Source organism: Marmota flaviventris, chromosome 2, assembly GCF_047511675.1.
Source record: "Marmota flaviventris isolate mMarFla1 chromosome 2, mMarFla1.hap1, whole genome shotgun sequence".
Taxonomy (NCBI): domain Eukaryota; kingdom Metazoa; phylum Chordata; class Mammalia; order Rodentia; family Sciuridae; genus Marmota; species Marmota flaviventris.
This window is the reverse complement of record NC_092499.1, coordinates 158,463,240-158,484,167: the sequence shown is the minus strand read 5'-3', so window position 1 is coordinate 158,484,167 and position 20,928 is coordinate 158,463,240. Positions and strand designations below refer to the sequence as shown.

General features: G+C 37.3%; 1 protein-coding gene across 6 annotated transcripts in view; it reads right to left on the bottom strand.

Annotated features, from left to right (window-relative positions):
• Nucleotides 1-20,928, bottom strand: part of Ralgapa2 (Ral GTPase activating protein catalytic subunit alpha 2) — a 325,786-nt gene that overhangs the window by 223,167 nt on the left and 81,691 nt on the right. For 5 of the 6 annotated variants that reach the window (XR_011706732.1, XM_027955724.2, XM_071608692.1 and 2 more), the window contains exons 9-10: nt 19,483-19,682; nt 102-329 (exon numbers count right to left, since the gene is read on the bottom strand). Coding sequence is in view for 5 of the 6 variants with exons in the window: in XM_027955724.2 (XP_027811525.2) it covers nt 102-329; nt 19,483-19,682 (428 nt within the window). In the remaining variant the exon portion in view is untranslated. The remainder of the gene's footprint in view (nt 1-101; nt 330-19,482; nt 19,683-20,928) is intronic. The other variant, XM_071608693.1, reaches the window with a different exon arrangement.

The following is a 20,928-nucleotide window of genomic DNA, read 5'->3' as shown; positions in this document are numbered from 1 at the left end:
TCAGGTATTTTCTAGAGTAACAGGAAGCTGGCTAATACAAGCAAGAACAAAAATTTCTTCAGTTTCATAAACTGATAACACATGCATAAGCACACACTAACCTGGCGAAATACTTCATTCACAAAATTGACATAACCACGTGTTGACAAGAGAATCCGCTGCACCATTTCATACACCGTTCGGTACTCTTCTTCAATGCTACAAAGGCTGGTGTTGCTGAGTCTTCGGTCAGACAAGGTGCTGCTGTTAGAATGGTTTTTGTCCTGCTCTGTTGGCCCACTGCTATCCAACTCTGGCACCCTCTCTTGTACTGCTCCACCACCAACAGTCTGGAAGAAAGTCATTACATTTCTCAGTGATTCACATCCTACTCAAAGGCAGCTAGCAAAACTTAAGAATTGCCTTTTTGTTTTTGTTTTGGTTGGTGCTTGGTATTAAACCCAGGGCATCTTTTGTGCTAAGAATGAACTTTACTACTGAGATATGCCCCTTACCTCACGTCTTACCTTGTTTTAAAATAATCTAGTTACCAACCAATTTCACAGGGCACAGTAAGCCAAAACCTAGTTACTGCTTAAAGCACACACTCTGGAACCTATAGTTACCCATTACCTAATTAACCGACTAATTCTTCCTCAATTCAGTTATTTTAATAAGAAAACTAGTAAGTTATTTCAGGAAAGAGGGCTGTGAAATTTTATCACCTAAAAAGTTGAATTTGCGTTTGTAAAATCATAGAATAAATTAATGCACAAATACATATGTATTATCATCATGTTAGGTCTCCAGACATCAGCATTTACTCTAAGGTCACAGAAATTTGAAAATGCAAGGGACTTCTTACAGCAACAAGATTGGAAGGCATCATGTGACTCATAAACCTAAATGACCTTGATGGAGGACTGCATAACCTTTAAAGGGTACTCAGAATCTCGGTCAAATTTAACTAAAATGTTTACAAAATTTTAAGTATTGAGAAAACATTATGAGCACAAAGGAATAAAGTAATTCATGTGATGATTTACAAAGCTAATATTGATATTTGCTCTGATTTCTCCATAGAATGAAAGGTTTCCTTCAAACATAAGCAGGTATAATTTTACTTCATCTTCATAAGCAATATTATTATTTTTAAAAGTCAGAAATATATAATGCAAATACAACTAAAATTTTACATACTGGACATACTTTTTACAAGACATGGTAAGACATGAATAGTACAAAACTAATTTCAGAACTACTATGCAACATGAAAATAAAACAATACCCAATGGTAATCTCTAGGGTAAATTAGAGGAAGGTTAATATTTATAGTAATTTTTCTATTCATACCTTAGTTATTAAGCCTTAGTTATTAAGGCTTATCAAAGACCCTCCCTATCACCCTGTGATATACTGCCCTATTGAAACTCTTTCATCTCTTTGAAAGATCTACTGTCTTCCGTGGAAAAATAAAATTCTACATATTTTATTTCTTTTTTTATCTGGAATGACCCAAGGATGAGATGAATATGCTCTGGAAATAGGTCCACAAAAAGTGTCAAAAGACTTGCTTCTGTGGATTTCTACTTTAAGTCACTAAGACAAGTCACTTAACTTCATTTGAACTTCCTCCTTCCTTCTTCCTCCACTCCTCCTGTCCTTCCTTCCAGACCCAGGGTCTTGCTATGTTGCCAAAGCTGATCTCAAACTCCTGGAATCAATTGATCATCCCACATTAGCCTCCTAAGTAATTAGGACTACAGGCATGTGAACCATTCCCTACAATTTTTTTTTTAATTTCTTAAAAAAAATTATAGAGCATGGAGAATCTTAGACTAGGACGAATGTCTCTTATGGCTTAAAAACCTATGACTTTTTGACAGCTATTTTTCCCACAGTCTAAAAAGAAAGCAACATGTACATGTGCAGAAAATTAAAGATTATTGCACATCTCTTTCTGTAGACAGGTGAACAGCCCAATGTGCAAATACATTTGTATAATCATTACTTTAGGTTTTCACCCTCAGCATGTTCTATGTGGCCCCCTTCCTTTTCTCTGCTAAACTGCATTATACCTTTCACCAGTGGAAAGAGTAGAATAGACCTGTGCCAGTGTCACTCAGGCCCGGGGGCTAATAGTTACAATTTCCATCTCTTGAAATATTTTGCTCTTGGAGTCCCAAGAAAGTAAGAATTTCAACTACCCTGCTAGTGAGACAGGATGGAAAGGAGTCCGAGATGAACCCAAATTTCCTTCCAACTGGCCCAACTGAAGTAACAGGCATATGAATGAAGTCATCTTGGATCCTCCAGATTAATCAGCTTTCAGCTAAAGATTTCTACCCGGTGTAGACTGGATTTAAAAAAAAAGATCCAACAATATGCTGCCTACAGGAGACTCATCTGATAGGAAAAGACATACAAAGACTGAAGGTGAAAGGTTGGGAAAAATCATACCACTCACATGGACCTCAGAAGCAAGCAGGGGTGTCCATACTCATATCAAATAAAATAGACTTCAAGCCAAAGTTAATCAAAAGGGATAAAGAAGGACACTACATACTGCTCAAGGGAACCATTCACCAACAAGACGTAACAATCATTGATATATATGCCCCAAACAATGGTGCAGCTATGTTCATCAAACAAACTCTTCTCAAGTTCAAGAGTCAAATAGATCACAACACAATAATCATGGGAGATTTTAACACACCTCTCTCACCACTGAACAGATCTTCCAAACAAACGTTGAATAACGAAACTATAGAACTCAATAGCACAATTAATAACTTAGACTTAATTGACATATGTAGAATATATCAACCAATATCACGCAGATATACACTTTTTTCTCAGCAGCACATGGATCCTTCTCAAAAATAGACCATATATTATGCCACAGGGCAACTCTTAGCAAATACAAAGGAGTAGAGATATTACCATGCATTTTATCTGATCATAATGAAATGAAATTGGAAATCAACGATAAAATAATGAAGAAAAATTTCTACATCACATGGAGAATGAACAATATGCTATTGAATGAACAATGGGTTACAGAAGACATCAAGAAGGAAATTAAAAAATTCTTAGAGGTAAATGAAAACACAGATACAACATATCAAAATCTCTAGAACACTATGAAAGTAGTACTAAGAGGAAAATTCATTTCATGGAGTTCATTCCTTAAAAGAAGAAAAAGCCAACAAATAAATGACCTCAGACTACATCTCAAAGCCCTAGAAAAAGAACAAATCAGCAGCAAATGCAGTAGAAGGCAAGAAATAATTAAAATCAGAGATGAAATCAAAACAAAAGAAATAATTGAAAAAATTGACAAAACTAAAAAGTTGGTTCTTTGAAAAAATAAACAAAATCGACAGACCCTTAGCCATGTTAATGAAGAGAAGAAGAGAGAGAACCCAAATTAACAAGCATACGGGATGAAAAAGGCAATATCACAACAGACAATATAGAAATAGAGAAGATAATTAGAAATTATTTTGAAACCTTTTACTCTAATAAAATAGAAGATAGTGAAGGCATCGATAAATTCCTTAAGTCATATGATCTGCCCAGATTGAGTCAGGAAGATATATACAACTTAAACAGACCAATATCAAGTGAGGAAATAGAAGAAGCCATCAAAAAATTACCAACCAAGTAAAGCCCAGGACCAGATGGATATACAGCTGAGTTTTACAAGACCTTTAAAGAAGAACTAACACCAATACTGTTCAATCTATTTCAGGAAACAGAAAAAGAGGGAGTACTTCCAAACCCATTCTATGAGGCCAATATCACCCTGATTCCAAAACCAGACAAAGACACCTCAAAGAAAGAAAACTTCAGGCCAATATCTCTAATAAATATAGACGGAAAGCAGTATGGAGATTCCTTGGAAAGCTGGGAATGGAACCACCATTTGACTCAGCTATTCCTCTTCTCAGACTATACCCAAAGGACCTAAAAACAGCATACTACAAGGACACAGCCACATCACTGTTTATAGCAGCACAATTCACAATAGCTAAACTGTGGAGCCAACCTAGATGCCCTTCACTGAATGATTGAAAAAAAATGTGGCATTTATACACAATGGAATATTACTCAGCACTAAAAAAATAATAAGATCATGGCATTTGTAGGACATGGATGGCGGTAGAGCAGATTATGCTAAGTGAAGTTGGCCAATCCCCCAAAAAACAAATGCCGAATGTCTTCTCTGATATAAGGGGGGTGACTCAAAATGAGGTAGGGAGGAAGAGCATGGGAAGAAGATTACTTCTAGTTAGGGAAGAGGAGTGGGAGGGAAACAGAGGGAGAAGGAAAATTGCATGGATGGTGGAAGGAGACCCTCATAGTTATACAAAATACATGTATGAAGATATGAATTTGATATCAACATATTTTGTATACAGAGATATGATAAACTGTGGTATAAAGGTGTATTAAGAATTGTAATGCAAATAATAATAATAATAATAGACTCATGTAAAATAAATTTTAAAAAAAAGTAAAAAAAGATTTCTACCCAGTGACCCCAGTTAATGCTAGATGAAACTCTAGATGAAACCATACACTGCCCTACTTCCTTACTCAAACTGTGAAATAATAGGATAAAATGGTTGCTGTTTTAAGCTACTAAATTTGAGATGATTTGTAACATATCAATATGATAAATTTCTTAAATGTTCCTAAAGAATTGTATTTAAAGGTATCAAATCATTTAAAAACAAGCTCTATCAAATGGAACAGAAATAGCATAGATGGATTTCTCATTATCATATAAGACAAAAACTATTTCTCTTAATAAAATGCTTTCCTTAGCCTTTCATGGTTCACAGTCCTGCTTTAAAAGCTACTTTCCAAAATCATCTATATGTTTTGACATTCATAATTATAGTAAGTGGTAAGACTGAAGACAAATTGAATATCTAAGACTACTCATTTCTTGCCCTTTTTCAAAGATTAACATAAATATGAATAGAATTAGTCCTAAAGAGAGTTCATTTTCTACCCATTAGAATCAAGCTAGGATTCTCAATTGTTATTTCATATTAGTTCATTCTCACAGCCAATACAAAGATGACTTTTACTTGTTTGGCATGGGAAAAAGCTTTATTTAGAAAATCAAACATTTATTTGGGTCAGGCCAGCATTGCCAGGGCTCAGACACTGCATGATATAGGTTACCACTTATTTCCTTCCTCTCAACCCTCCTTGATACCTTGGTATCCTTTCAGCACCACAGCTTATGCTCCCAGGCAGGCTTAGAACACCCACACAAAGTAAGTATTAAACAAGGGGATGAAGAAAGCTTTCTGCTGGCAATGCCCATGCCACTCAATCCCTGTCTTGATTTGCCTGAATGCTTATTTGAAGCCTTTGTAGAGTTTAACAGCAACAGAGAACACTAGAGCAATAGTAAACAAATACATGTAAAAATTCCTGTAGACTTGTCAGTTTGTGGGACTCACTTTTTCTAACTGCTTATTCCATGAAATACAATTTCATGAAATCCACAGCCCATGGGTCATCATGAAGGGCTAGCTCAGAATTAGTAAAAGTGGTATTTTATTAATGAAAGAAAAGAACTCATATAAGTAAATATGATCAACTGCCTTGCCATATCAAACTTTCTTTTTTATTCCCTGATAGGCTTTTTAGGCTTTAATGTTTAACTACTGTGTATCTAGAACTGATACAAAGCAGTGTTGCTGAAATTTTGCCTGATTTGGTGATTTTTAAAAATCACCAGTACTGGGATCCAACATGGCGGCGGGCGCGGAGAGATCAAGTCTCTGACCTCTTCAGCTGCGCGGGCATAGGGAGTCGTAAACCGTCTAAATGCTGTTTGCTCAGGATCACTAGGCAATGCTGAGCTGACGTGGATCTGGGGCGAACAGTCTGGGCCTCTCAGAACACACACCGAGCCCGGATCGGCTGAATTCAAGCTCCCGTTCGCCTGCTTCTCGCAGACAAACTGCTGTGACTCAGCACTAAACGATCCCGCTGAAACAACTGGTCGGCCCTTCTGCACCTACAGAGGTATATGCAACCGAGCCTTCATAGGCAGTGGCCACAGGATTGAAACGGGGCTTGGGAGAGCCAGTCAGGACCCACCCGTTGCATTGGTCACCCGGCAAAGGGAAACGAACTGTCGCCATTTGCATGGGATACCACCATGGCAGAGAACTGACGTCACCAGAATGCGGCGGAGGAGATAACTTCATTGAAACCAGCGGCGACAGGTGTGTAACCCCCTAGCCTTCCCTCTCCACACAGCGGGGAAACCTTAAGGGCCCCTCCCAGCTCTCCCATGAGCGCGATAGCCAGACTGAGGGAATCAGGAGTGGCACGGGACCCACGGCGCGGAACTCCTGGCTACCGCTCCCGCCAGTGCTGACTACTGAGGTCTCTTGCACCAGCTACCGGGGGCGTGGCTACCGGAGGGCAAGCAAATTTCACTGAGCGTTCTCAGCCCCAAGCTCTACAAACTTAGGGTCTAAGGGAATGGCAAACAGGGAGAGTGAGCCCAGTTGTTCATGAAAACAGGGCTCCCGGGAGCAGCAGACCTGGCGTGTAGCCAGTATTGTGGTGAGCATCACCGGTGAGGGGGCCTGGCTTGAGGAAAAGTGGGGAAGTGACTAGACACAAGAGAAGGCCCTAGGCACTCAGGATTGGTGACCCGCCCAGTCTGAGAGGAGGAGCTGCTGCACAGTGATTGGTTCCCGCGTATTGAGAGGAGAAGCTTGGCCCGGAGGGCACAGCTCCACCTCCTGGAAGAGAAGTTAATGAAACTCTAAGACTGCATTTATTAATTTTTTTTTAATTTGGGTTTTTTTTCATTTTCATTTTTTTGTTGTTGTTTTTAAATTTTTTTTTAAATTTTAATTTTTATTTATTTTATTATTTTTTTAAATTTTTTTTCTTTTTTTCTTTTCTATTTTTTTTCTTATGTCTTTTCATTTCTTTTCAATTTTCTTATTCCCTCTTCCTTGAATTCTACCTGCTTACTCTCATTCTCTTTAGTGACTTCTTCCCTTCCCTTCTAATACCTTTCCTCCCAAGCATCAAATAAATTTATAGGAGTAAACAGTAACTCAGCAGTCAAACAGAACAAGAAGTAACATGAGCAGCATGAAAAAGCAAGGAAGAAAAGGAGTACAAACAATGCAGGACAGCCTAAATATTCAGGAGGACCTAGAGTCATCAGAAAAATGGTCATATGAAGAACTCAAGGAATACCTTAGATGGAATGGAACCTTAAAGAGGATATAAGACAGCAAATTCAAACAGTGAAAGAACACATTGAAATGGAATTACATAAACAGATAAAAGAAGAAGTTAAGCATCTTTATCAGGAGATAGAGATTATAAAAAAAATCAAACAATAATTCTAGAAATGAAGGAAACTAAAAACCAAATTAAAAACTCAATTGAGAGTATCACTAACAGAGTGGAGCAAGTAGAAGCCAGAACGTCAGATAATGAAGACAAGATAATCATCTTGAAAAGAGTCTAGCCAACTCAGAAAGGCTGATAAAAAATCACGAGAAAAACATCCAAGAGATATGGGATAACATAAAAAAACGAAACTTAAGAGTCATCGGGATAGAGGAAGGTATAGAGATTCAAACCAAGGGAATGAGTAACCTGCTGAATGAAATAATTACAGAAAACTTTCCAGAAATAAAAAAGGAAACGGATATACAAATTGTAGATGCATACAGGACACCGAGCATACAAAATCACAGTAGATCAACGCCAAGACACATTGTTATGAAGATATCCAATATACAGAACAAAGAGAAAATATTAAAAGCTACAAGAAAAGGAGGCAGATTACATTCAGGGGTAAACCAATAAGGTTAACAACGGATTTTTCATCACACACGCTGAAAGCGAGAAGATCCTGGAACAACGTATTTCAAACACTGAAAGACAATGGATGCCAACCAAGAATTCTGTATCCAGCAAAATTAAGCTTCAGGTACGACAACAAAATAAAAATCTTTCATGATAAACAAAAGTTAAAAGAATTTGCAGCCAGAAAACCAGCATTGCAAAGCATCTTGAGCAAAACACTACATGAGGAAGAAATGAAAAACAATAACCAAAACCATCAGTGGGTAGTGCCTCAGTAAAGACAGAGGGCGGGGGGGAAGCTAATCATGGAGAAACAAACTAAATTAAAAAAAAAAAAACATAAATAATCAAACATGGCTGGAAGTACAAACCATATATCAATAGTAACTCTAAACGTTAATGGCTTAAACTCTCCAATAAAGCGACATAGGCTGGTAACATGGATTAAAAAAACAAATCCAACAATATGCTGCCTCCAGGAGACATATGATTGGAAAAGACATACACAGGCTGAAGGTGAAAGGTTGGGAAAAAATATACCACGCACACGGTCCTCGTAAGCAGGCAGGGGTGGCCATCCTCATATCGAATAAAATCGACTTCAAGACTAAGTTAATCAAAAGGGATAAGGAAGGACATTATATACTGTTAAAAGGAACCATTCACCAACAAGACATAACAATAATCAATATTTATGCACCAAATAATGGTGCTGCGACGTTCATAAAACAAATTCTCCTCAAGTTCAAGAATCAAATAGACCACAACACAATAATTATGAGTGACTTCAACACACCTCTCTCACCATTGGACAGATCCTCCAAACAAAAGTTGAATAAAGAAATTATAGAACTCAATATCACAATCAATAACCTAGACTTAACTGACATATATAGAATATATCAACCATCATCAAGGGGATATACTTTTTTCTCAGCAGCACATGGATCCTTCTCAAAAATAGACCATATATTATGCCATAGGGCAACCCTCAGTAAATATAAAGGGGTGGAGATAATACCATGCAATTTATCTGATCATAATGGAATGAAACTGGAAATCAATGATAAAAGAAGGAAGGAAAAATCCTACATCACATGGAAAATGAACAATATGTTACTGAATGATCAATGGGTTACAGAAGACATAAAGGAGGAAATCAAAAAATTCTTAGAGATAAATGAAAATACAGACACAACATATCGGAATCTATGGGACACAATGAAAGCAGTTTTAAGAGGGAAATTCATCGCCTGGAGGTCATTCCTCAAAAAAAGAAAAAACCAACAAATAAATGAGTTTACACTTCATCTCAAAGCCCTAGAAAAGGAAGAGCAAAACAACAGCATATGTAGCAGAAGGCAAGAAATAATTAAAATCAGAGCAGAAATCAACGAAATTGAAACAAAAGAAACTATTGAAAAAATTAACAAAACTAAAAGTTGGTTCTTCGAAAAAATAAATAAGATCGACAGACCCTTAGCCATGCTAACGAAGAGAAGAAGAGAGAGAACTCAAATTACTAACATACGAGATGTAAAAGGCAATATCACAACAGATGCTACAGAAATACAGAAGACAATTAGAAATTATTTTGAAAACCTATATTCCAATAAAATAGAAGATAGTGAAGACATCGATAAATTTCTTAAGTCATATGATTTGCCAGACTCAGTCAGGAGGATACACACAATTTGAACAGACCAATATTAATGGATGAAATAGAAGAAGCAATCAAAGGACTACCAACCAAGAAAAGCCCAGGACCGGATGATATACAGCGGAGTTTTACAAAACCTTTAAAGAAGAATTAATACCAATACTTTTCAAGTTATTTCAGGAAATAGAAAAAGAGGGAGCTCTTCCAAATTCATTCTATGAGGCCAACATCACCCTGATTCCGAAACCAGACACAGACACCTCAAAGAAAGAAAACTATAGACCAATATTTCTAATGAACCTAGATGCAAAAATCCTCAATACAATTCTGGCGAATCGGATACAAAAACACATCAAAAAAATTGTGCACCATGATCAAGTAGGATTCATCCCTGGGATGCAAGGATGGTTCAATATACGGAAATCAATAAATGTTATTCACCACATCAATAGACTTAAAGATAAGAACCATATGATCATCTCGATAGACGCAGAAAAAGCATTCAACAAAGTACAGCATCCCTTTATGTTCAAAACATTAGAAAAACTAGGGAAAACAGGAACTTACCTCAACATTGTAAAAGCTATCTATGCTAAGCCTCAGGCTAGCATCATTCTGAATGGAGAAAAATTGAAGGCATTCCCTCTAAAATCTGGAACAAGACAGGGATGCCCTCTATCACCACTTCTATTCAATATAGTTCTCGAAACACTGGCCAGAGCAATTAGACGAAAGAAATTAAAGGCATCAAAATAGGAAAAGAAGAACTTAAATTATCACTATTTGCGAATGACATGATTCTATACCTAGAAGACCCCAAAGGGTCTACAAAAAAACTACTATAACTAATAAATGAATTCAGCAAAGTGGCAGGATATAAAATCAACACGCATAAATCAAAGGCATTTCTGTATATCAGTGACAAAACTTCTGAAACGGAAATGAGGAAAAACACTCCATTCACAATATCCTCAAAAAAAATAAAATACTTGGGAATCAACCTAACAAAAGAGGTGAAAGATTTATACAATGAAAACTACAGAACCCTAAAGAGAGAAGTAGAAGAAGATCTTAGAAGATGGAAAAATGTACCCTGTGCATGGATAGGCAGAACTAACATCATCAAAATGGCGATATTACCAAAAGTTCTCTATAGGTTTAATGCAATGCCAATCAAAATCCCAACGGCATTTCTTGTAGAAATAGATAAAGCAATCATGAAATTCATATGGAAAAATAAAGGACCCAGAATAGCAAAAGCAATTCTAAGCAGGAAGTGTGAGTCAGGTGGTATAGCGATACCGGATTTCAAACTATATTACAGAGCAATAGTAACAAAAACAGCATGGTACTGGTACCAAAACAGGCGGGTGGACCAATGGTACAGAAGAGAGGACACAGAGACTAATCCACAAAGTTACAACTATCTTATATTTGATAAAGGGGCTAAAAGCATGCAATGGAGGAAGGATAGCATCTTCAACAAATGGTGTTGCGAAAACTGGAAATCCATATGCAACAAAATGAAACTGAATCCCCTCCTCTCACCATGCACAAAAGTTAACTCAAAATGGATCAAGGAGCTTGATATCAAATCAGAGACTCTGCGTCTGATAGAAGAAAAAGTTGGCTCCCATCTACATATTGTGGGGTCGGGCTCCAAATTCCTTAATAGGACACCCATAGCATAAGAGTTAATAACAAGAATCAACAAACGGGACTTACTTAAACTAAAAAGTTTTTTCTCAGCAAGAGAAACAATAAGAGAGGTAAATAGGGAGCCTACATCATGGGAACAAATTTTTACTCCTCACACTTCAGATAAAGCCCTAATATCCAGAGTATACAAAGAACTGAAAAAAATTAGACAATAAGTTAACAAATAACCCAATCAACAAATGGGCCAAGGACCTGAACAGACACCTCTCAGAGGACATACAATCAATCAATAAGTACATGAAAAAATGCTCACCATCTCTAGCAGTCAGAGAAATGCAAATCAAAACCACCCTAAGATACCATCTCACTCCAGTAAGATTGGCAGCCATTCTGAAGTCAAACAACAACAAGTGCTGGCGAGGATGTGGGGAAAAGGGTACTCTTGTACATTGCTGGTGGGACTGCAAATTGGTACGGCCAATTTGGAAAGCAGTATGGAGATTCCTAGGAAAGCTGGGAATGGAACCACCATTTGACCCAGCTATTGCCCTTCTAGGACTATTACCTGAAGACCTTAAAAGAGCGTACTACAGAGATTCTGCCACATCGATGTTCATAGCAGCACAATTCACAATTGTAGAATGTGGAACCAACCCCGATGCCCTTCAATAGATGAATGGATAAAAAAAATGTGGCATTTATACACCATGGAGTATTACGCAGCACTAAAAAAATGACAAAATCATGGAATTTGCAGGGAAATGGATGGCACTAGAGCAGATTATGCTAAGTGAAGCTAGCCAATCCCTAAGAAACAAATGCCAAAAGTCTTCTTTGATACAATGAGAGTAACTAAGAACAGAGCAGGGAGGAAGAGCAGGAGGATAAGATTAACATTAAACAGAGACATGAGGTGGGAGGGAAAGGGAGAGAAAAGGGAAATTGCATGCAAATGGAAGGAGACCCTCATTGTTATACAAAATTACATATAAGAGGTTGTGAGGGGAATGGGAAAATAAACAAGGAGAGAAATGAATTACAGTAGATGGGGTAGAGAGAGAAGATGGGAGGGGAGGGGAGGGGGGATAGTTGAGGATAGGAAAGGTAGCAGAATACAACAGTCACTAATATGGCATTATGTAAAAATGTGGATGTGTAACCGATGTGATTCTGCAATCTGTATTTGGGGTAAAAATGGGAGTTCATAACCCACTTGAATCTAATGTATGAAATATGATATGTCAAGAGCTCTGTAATGTTTTGAACAACCAATAAAAAAAATCACCAGTACTTCTATCTCAAATAAAAATGAATTGCTAAGAAATTAATAATACTTCACTAAAAAAATTCAGCTGAAATGATGCACCAAGAACATTCAGATTTGAAAAATAGGTTTACTGTTACTACAACATATTAAGGAGTATACTAGTGACTGCATTTTTGCTCTCCCAGGAATGATGCCGCTAAACAAGAAAATTTGTTAAACCATATTTACCTAGAAGTAACTTAGTGAAGTCTAGAAGGTACACTGATTCCTTCCCTCCCTGGTAAAAAATGCTGTCAAATGTATTAGTTGTAGATCAAGAGAAAAGTATTCTCATAACTTTGGGGGAAAAAAAAGAACACCTCATATATCACCTTTAACAAAGTGGCAAAAACATGAACTATTTTGAAGCGGTACTTAAAAATACTGTTTTTAAGGTCTTTTTTTTTTTTCCAAAGCAAGGATTTATTTATTTTAAGTAATTTTTTTATTTATATATGGCAGTGCAATGTATTATAATTCTTATTACACATATAGAGCACAATTTTTTATATCTCTGGTTGTATACAAAGTATATTCACACCAATTCGTGTCTTCATACAAGTACTTTGGATAATGATATCCATCACATTTCACCATCATTTCTAACCCCATGCCCACTCCCTTCCCCTCCCACCCCTCTTCCCTATCTAGAGTTCATCTATTATTCCCATGTTCCCCCTCACTACCTCACTATGAAACAGCCTTCTTATATCAGAGAAAACATTCAGCATTTTTTTGAGGGGGGGATTGGCTAACTTCATTTAGCATTATCTTCTCTAAACTCCAACCATTACCTGCAAATGCCATGATTTTATTCTCTTTTTTTGCTGAGTAATATTCAATGTATATATGCCACATTTTTTTTTATCCATTCAACTACTGAAGGGCATCTAGGTTGGTTCCACAGTTTAGCTATTGTGAATTGTGCTGCTATAAACATTGATAGGGCTGTGTCCCCGTAGTATGCTGTTTCTAAGTCCTTTGGGTATAGACCAAGGAGAGGGATAGCTGAGTCAAATGGTGGTTCCATTCCCAATTTTCCAAGAAATCTCCATACCGTTTTCCATATTGGCTGCACCAATTTGCAGTCCCAGCAGCGGTGTATGAGTATACCTTTTTCCCCACATCCTTGCCAACACTTACTGTTGTTTGTATTCATAATAGCTGTCATTCTTTACTGGAGTGAGATGAAATCTTAGAGCTTAGTTTTCATTTACATTTCTTTAATTGCTAGAGATGATGAACATTTTTTTCATACATTTGTTAACTGATTGTATATCATCTTCTGAGAAGTTTCTGTTCAGTCAGGTCTTTGGCCCATTTATTGACTGGGTTATTTGTTTTTTTTGGTGCTTAGCTTTTTGAGTTCTTTATATACCTTAAAGATTAGTGTTCTATCTGATGTGAAAGAGGTAAAAATTTGCTCCCAATATGTTGCTCTCTATTCACCTCACAGATTTTTTTTTCTTTTGCTGAGAAGAAACTTTTTAGGTTGAGTCCATACCATTTATTGATTCTTGATTTTAATTCTTGCAGCAAAGGAGTCTTACTAAGGAACCTTGGGCCTCACTCACATGATGGAGATTAGGGCCTGCTTTTTCTTCTCTTAGACACAGGTCTCTGGTTTAATTCCTAGGTCCTTGATCCATTTTGAGTTGAGATTTGTGCATGGTGAGAGATAGGGGTTTAATTTCATTTTGTTGCCTATGGATTTCCAGTTTTCCTAGCACCATTTGTTGAAGAAGCTATATTTTCTACAATGTGAGTTTTTGGCGCCTTTGTCTAATATAAGATAATTGTAATTATGTGGGTTAGTCTCTGTGTCCTCTATTCTATACCATTAGTCTACAAGTCTGTTTTGGTGCCAACACCATGCTGTTTTTGTTACTATTGCCCTGTAGTATAGTTTAAATTCTGGTATAGTGATGCCACCTGCTTCACTCTTCCTGCTAAGGATTGCTCAATAGATGCAGAAAAAAACATTTGACAAAATACAGCACCCCTTCATGTTCAAAACACTAGAAAAATTAGGGAAAACAGGAACATATCTCAACATTATAAAGGCTATCTATGCTAAGCCCTGGCCAACATCATTCTAAATGTAGAAAAATTGAAGGCATTCCCTCTAAAAACTGGAACAAGACAGGGATGTATTTTTTCACCATTTCTATTTAACATAGTTCTTGAAACACTGGCCAGAGCAATTAGACAGACGAAAGAAATTAAAGGAATACACCGAGGAAAAGAAGAATTCAAATTGGCACTATTTGCTGATGATATGATTCTATACCTAGAAAACCTTAAAAGTTCTACCAGAAAACTTCTAGAACTAGTAAATGAATTCAGCAAAGTAGCAGGATATATAATCAACACCCATAAATCAAATGCATTTCTGTTAATCAGTGACAAATCCTCAGAAATGGAAACGAGGAAAACCACCCCATTTACAATAGCATCAAAAAAAGTAAAATACTTGGGATTCCACAAAAGAGGTGAAAGATCTATATAATGAAAATTACAGCACCCTAAAGAAAGAAATCAAAGAAAACCTTAAAAGATAAAAAGATCTACCTTGCTCTTGGATAAGCAGAATTAATATTATCAAAATGACCATACTACCAAAACAACTATAAAAATGTAATGAAATTCTGTTCCAAATCCCAATGACATTCCTCATAGAAATAGAAAAAGCAGTCATGAAATTTTGAAGGTCTTTTAAAAGAGCAGTATACTGTTTGAAATGAGGTTTTCAATCACCAGAGAAAAATGCTCAAAAGATGGGTAAAACTAGTATCAAGTTTTAAATTCCAAACAAAAACTTCAGGAGATAAGTACAATGTGCTTTACTTCGGCAACCTTATTTCTAGGGTTTAGTATTACATTGTTTAAACTGCTGTTTTTTCTCCTATACAATGTAAATGAAAAGTGGAAATCAACAGACATGTGGGATGAGGTGGGAAACAAAACTGCAGGGCAGAGAAGGGAATACAGGAGACAACTGACGTGGGCTTAATAACATTTGCCCCCCTCCCAAAGATATCCATTTCTCAATCCTTAGAATCTGTGACTGTAGGACCTTATATGGTAAAAAGGATCTAGTGACTAAATTAAGAAGGTAGGGATTAGGAAATTATTTTGTATATCCAAATTGCCCTGATGGAATCAAAGGTCCTTATAAGAGGGAGGCAAGAGGACCAGAGACAAAGGAGGTATTGTGATGATAAAAATGGAGGGAGGAAAAGTGATATGATGCACTTTTCCTTGTGTGCCAAGAAATGCAGCAGCTTCTAGAAAAAAGGACAGGGCAAGAAAACAGGAATCTTCCAAAGAGCTCCAAAAGAAACAAAGGCCTTAAAATGCCTGGCACCGATTTTGAATTTCAGATTTCGAGAACTATAAAATAATAAAACTGTATTATTCCAAACCATTAAACTTGTGGTAGTTTGCTACACTGGCAATAGAAAACTAATGTAACAGCTTAGTGTAAGGAAGAGTGATGGTCTCTGTTAGGTGGGTGGCAGCGACTTGGTGCCGACTTAGTGGTGACTTAGTGGCAACTTAGAACAAAGCAGCCCATGCCGGAAAAGAACATCAATCAGATGCTGGCGGAAACGCCTGTCAATCAGCCAGATCTCCTGACTAACGCCTGTCAATCCTTCCCTGTCAATCAGCCAGACCTCCTGACTAATGCCTGTCAATCAACAGGACTCCCTGGCCAATCCTGGAGTTCAGCCAACTCCCCTGACCAACTCCAAGGGGGCAAGGGGCCCTAGAAACACCTTTTCCTGTCCTAAGCCCTTCCCTTCCTACTGTAAGCCCCATAAAAGTCCAGTCCTATTGAGCTTCCATGCGGTTTCTCCTCAGACCCTTCCCCTGTCCCCTCTGTGGGTCTGATCGAGTTCCGCCCGGGAGTGATATCTCAATAAAGCCTCCCTGCCTGATCTGACAGTCTCTTCCTGTGATTCAACTATCAACAGGGTATGGTGGCAAGGGGGACATGGGGTATATTTGCTGGCACCTATCCCACCTCCCGAACAGAGCCTCCAGGCTGTGTGTGTCTCCTTCCTTGCAGCCCAGAGACTCAAAGGAAGCCGAACCCAAAGTATCAAAAAGCATTAGTTTCATAGAAGCCAATCATGGCAATTCTTGGTCCATTTACTGAGCTGGATTTAATCCAATCAGCATTATTGTTACAGGGCAGGTAAATTAAAATGTTCCATCCAGACAAAAGAGAAAGACTATATATTCCTAGACTCCCTCTAAATATAACAGGAGAGTAGTGTCCCAGCTGCTGGCAACTGTCTTACAATCATGGGGGAAGCTATGGACAAAACAACTGGAGGGGAAAAGCAGAATGGAGAAGAGAATAACCACAGAGAATCAGTGAGAAAGTGTGAGTTAACTATATTCTATCAGTTTTACCATGCACTTCTTTTTAGTAGAATTAAAATGTTTCTTTTATGTTTAAGACAGTTGGGTTGGTGGTATCTTCTTTTGTCATTAGGAACCATCCAATTGATTCAGGAAGTCCAACTCTTAAGACACTTAAAAAAGCTAAATAATAAAAGTTAGATGACTTGCAATTGCAAGGAGACAACCAAGAAAAAAAAAAACTTGAAGCAGTGTTTAATTTGCTGTTCCTTCTATCTCCTTCCATACACATGTAGTTTTCAAGAATAAGCAAGTTATTTTGACTAAATACAGGTGATGGCTTTACAATCTTTTTAAGATGGAGAGAATAGATTTTTTAATCAGTGACAATCACATCATGTAAAACATACTAAAAAGTGCAACTGAGTTTTTAATATATAACTTGATACAGATTTTTGTTTCCTTCTAAGTAAATAAAGATATCTCATCTTGGTTCAGAACTAATCGCATTTCCATGACTGCTGGTGAAATTCAGGGCGACTGAATTCCCTTTTTCTGCAAGCCGCATTTTCATCTCCTTTGTCCACTCTCAATTCTATTTGTCTTCATAGAGATATTGACTCATTTAAGAGGGTGTTGTCACTTAACAGTCTATTGCTTGGATTTGACTTTATTTTATCTTCAGACATATAAAGCTTTCTCTATTTTTTAAATAAATTCAAACTTGATTTCTTCTATAGCATCTAAGTCTTATTTCTATTTAAGGTAGTCTATTAGTCCCCAATTTTAAAAATTTCCATAGACTTTCTCTTAAATCCCTGGTTTAAGAGGATTGTTATTTGGCTTTTATTGTATACCTTTAACCAATCTGACATTTGCTTAGGTATGTCATAAGAGGCAAGGTTCTAAGCACTTACACTAACACCATATTTATTAAATATCTTCTTTGATCCTGACTGATCATCCTTTCGGTGACAGAGCAGAAGGAACATGGGTGTATTTCCAGCTTCCAGGGGTGCACATTTGATTAGATATTAGATGCTAATCTCAGTTTCGTTTTAAGTAACCTATGGTTTCCATCTGGAAATGTGTATAATTTTTCTTAATCCATGAAAGTCTGTTTTGTTAATTTTTCCTGGGACTCAAAAGTCCTTGGAGACATGTCTTTGTTTTTTTCACCTCAAGTATACTTATTTGTTCAATTATTACTCCTCATTCTTTTCTCCTTGTGCTACAATTTTTTAAGGTAGGTCTGGACCTTCCCTCGGGTTTTATTTATTCATTTCTGATTTCTGTCTAAAGTTTTACTCAATGTTATAAGACATTTCTTCAGAAAGCCAATTTTGTTCTTGGTAGTGATCATTTCCATTTTCATTTTATTCACTAAAATTTTAAATTGTGACTTTTTCAGTTTTTAAACTTTCTTTCAGCAAGCCTTTTGCTGTTCTTATTGTAACTGCTTCTCCCTTAGAGTCTTCTGACAATGAACTTCTCTCTAGCTTTTCAGTGAGTCCTCTTCAATGGAGCCACATGCTCTATTAGACTTCATGTCCTTTCATCAAGGCCCTAATGACCTACTAGCATATGAGCCACTTATTTGCCTGTCAAGCTTGTATGGTCCCAGATGAAGCCCAGGTTATACTTCTGGGAACTCCACAGCAGCAGCAAACCTAAAATTAGTGCACCACATTTACTGTCCTTGTTTTTGGGGACACTAAACAACAACACACACAAAACCATGACCCCCCTCAGCACATAGTCCCTAACCAACTTGCTGAGAGCCATAGCCAAGTAGGAACCATGGCATTTTTGGTTGAAAGGTGACCCTGCTGGATTAGGGTGGCTCCAGGTTTAGGGTGGATCCTGCTGGGAATAGGGCGTATCCTGCTGCCTCAGGCACCCGCTCCTTGAGTTCCCGTTGAGTTCTCCTGGGGTTCTGAGAGAATTGGTACACAGAGCCCGGTGGAGGGAGTGTATTTTCCCCAGAACATGCGTGTAGAGTGTCAGTGAGAGTTCTCGGGAATAAAGAATTGCTGTTTGAATCTACAAGGCGGTGTGGTGGCTTGGTTATTTTGTGCCCAGACAGACTGCGGCACCACTCAGCCTGGAAAAGCCCCCATCTGTTTCTGACCAAGACCAAGAGAAAAAGCAGGCCTGACATTAGATCTTTTCAGAAAGCCTCAAGGAGAGGTAGTCTTCCCTTGTAGGCATCCTATTATAGCACAATAACCATCCTAGAATCCTAAGCTGCTCATTCATTCCCTCCCCTGATATGCAATGGGAACTTAATAGCATGAGCCATCTGCATATGTCCTGAGAGACTTCTAGGTGCTGGTGATTGATGAAAGCAGAATGGTCCACTGTACTCATACTCATCAGAGGTTACAGAAACTTGAGTAAAGGAGTAGGAATGAGGGAGAACCAGGAGAGTGTACACAACAGCCGTCTTCTTAGAATGCTTTCCTCGCCAGTGAAATTTCCTGTTATGGCAATTTCAATAGCATATAGTAAGTGTTTCTGACTCCCTTGGAAATCCTAACATTATAGACAGGGTGGGACAATAATCCAAAAACCTCCAAGAATTATAATTCTATTAATCAATTACTTTAGTTATGTATTTTGATTGGCATACCTGAATGATTTTCGGCAATACATCAACTCCATTTTTAGTGTTCTGTGTTGCAGTTAGATACTTTTTTTCCAAAAAGAATGTTACAACCCACTTAATAAAAACCACACGAGCTGCCATGTATGGAATTTTTGTACTGTAAATGCTTTCATTATCTCGAGTTGTAGTAATATACACTGGCTTTGGTCTTAAATGGGGGATGTCTGGAAGAAAAAAAAAAAAGAACAGAGTATTGATTAGGTTAGTTATCTGTATAGCAACTAAGAATGAAGATGCAGAAATAGCACCTTTTCGTAGGCTCATTGCTAACTGTCTTGCAATCTGACCAAGAAGAGGTGACTGTTATTGTCTATATAGAGCTATGGAAAAATTAAGCTAATAGCTTTTTTAATAAATTTGAGAAATTATATGGGACTATAATATAATCTGGTCACATACCTAATTTAATCTCATTTTCTGACTGTAACATGTTAAAAGTATATAGGCACTTTAGAAAAACAATCTTTTTAAGTATTTTAATAGCCAACACAGCACTGACTAAACCTACTGAACTTAAGTTTTTCTACCCTTTTCCCTTTAGGTGAATCCAAGAAAACAGAATCCCTATAATATATTTGATGTCTAAGAATTCAGAACATTTCATCTTTGAGATATAAGATACCACATCTTCCAAAGAATTAATAAAGAGGTCCATTTCTCATTCTTTAAATTCCTTCATCAATATGAAAATCATATGGTACCAGATTTAATATATTACTTGCCATAAATTCAACTCTCTCTCTTAACTAATTTTTGTACTCCTGGAGTACCTGAACGAAGCAGAAAAGATATTTTCAATAAAAAATTTCAACCTAGTAATAGTAACAATGTACTATGAATATAAACTAAATTGAAGAATCAAGAAAATTTTTAAAAAATCCACACATAACATAGCTAACAAAATAGAACCCTAGTATGATTAAAAGTCATTTTTATATCTTTCCAAATGTCCAAGCTCCAGCTACTCTCCCTGTGCCTGAGTGTGTGCACATGTAAGTGTGCAACCATATATGTGTATGCACACAGATAAAAATGCACAGCAAAGACAAATGAATTAGTTAGTCATGTCCCACAGTAGGAGTAATGCTCCTAATGACCTTTTCTCCTCCAAAGCTATCTTGAATATTCATGAACTAATTTAGCCTCAGATAATAATAAGAAGATTTGTCCCCCTTCCCCCACTTTCACTACTCTAAGGGATGCTTCTGTCCTGTGAATCCTCATTTTTTATGGAAGGAAAACTTTAGGTGCTAAATTAGAAATTGCCTTATGTTTCCTACCCCCTCAAACAAGGGACTTGCTATTCCTAGATTGTCCAATAACCCAAACATCTGTCCTCCATAAGCAACTGTCAGTAGTATCTGCTGGATAAAAGACCCAGTATAAAAGGGCATACTATGGGCAGCTGTG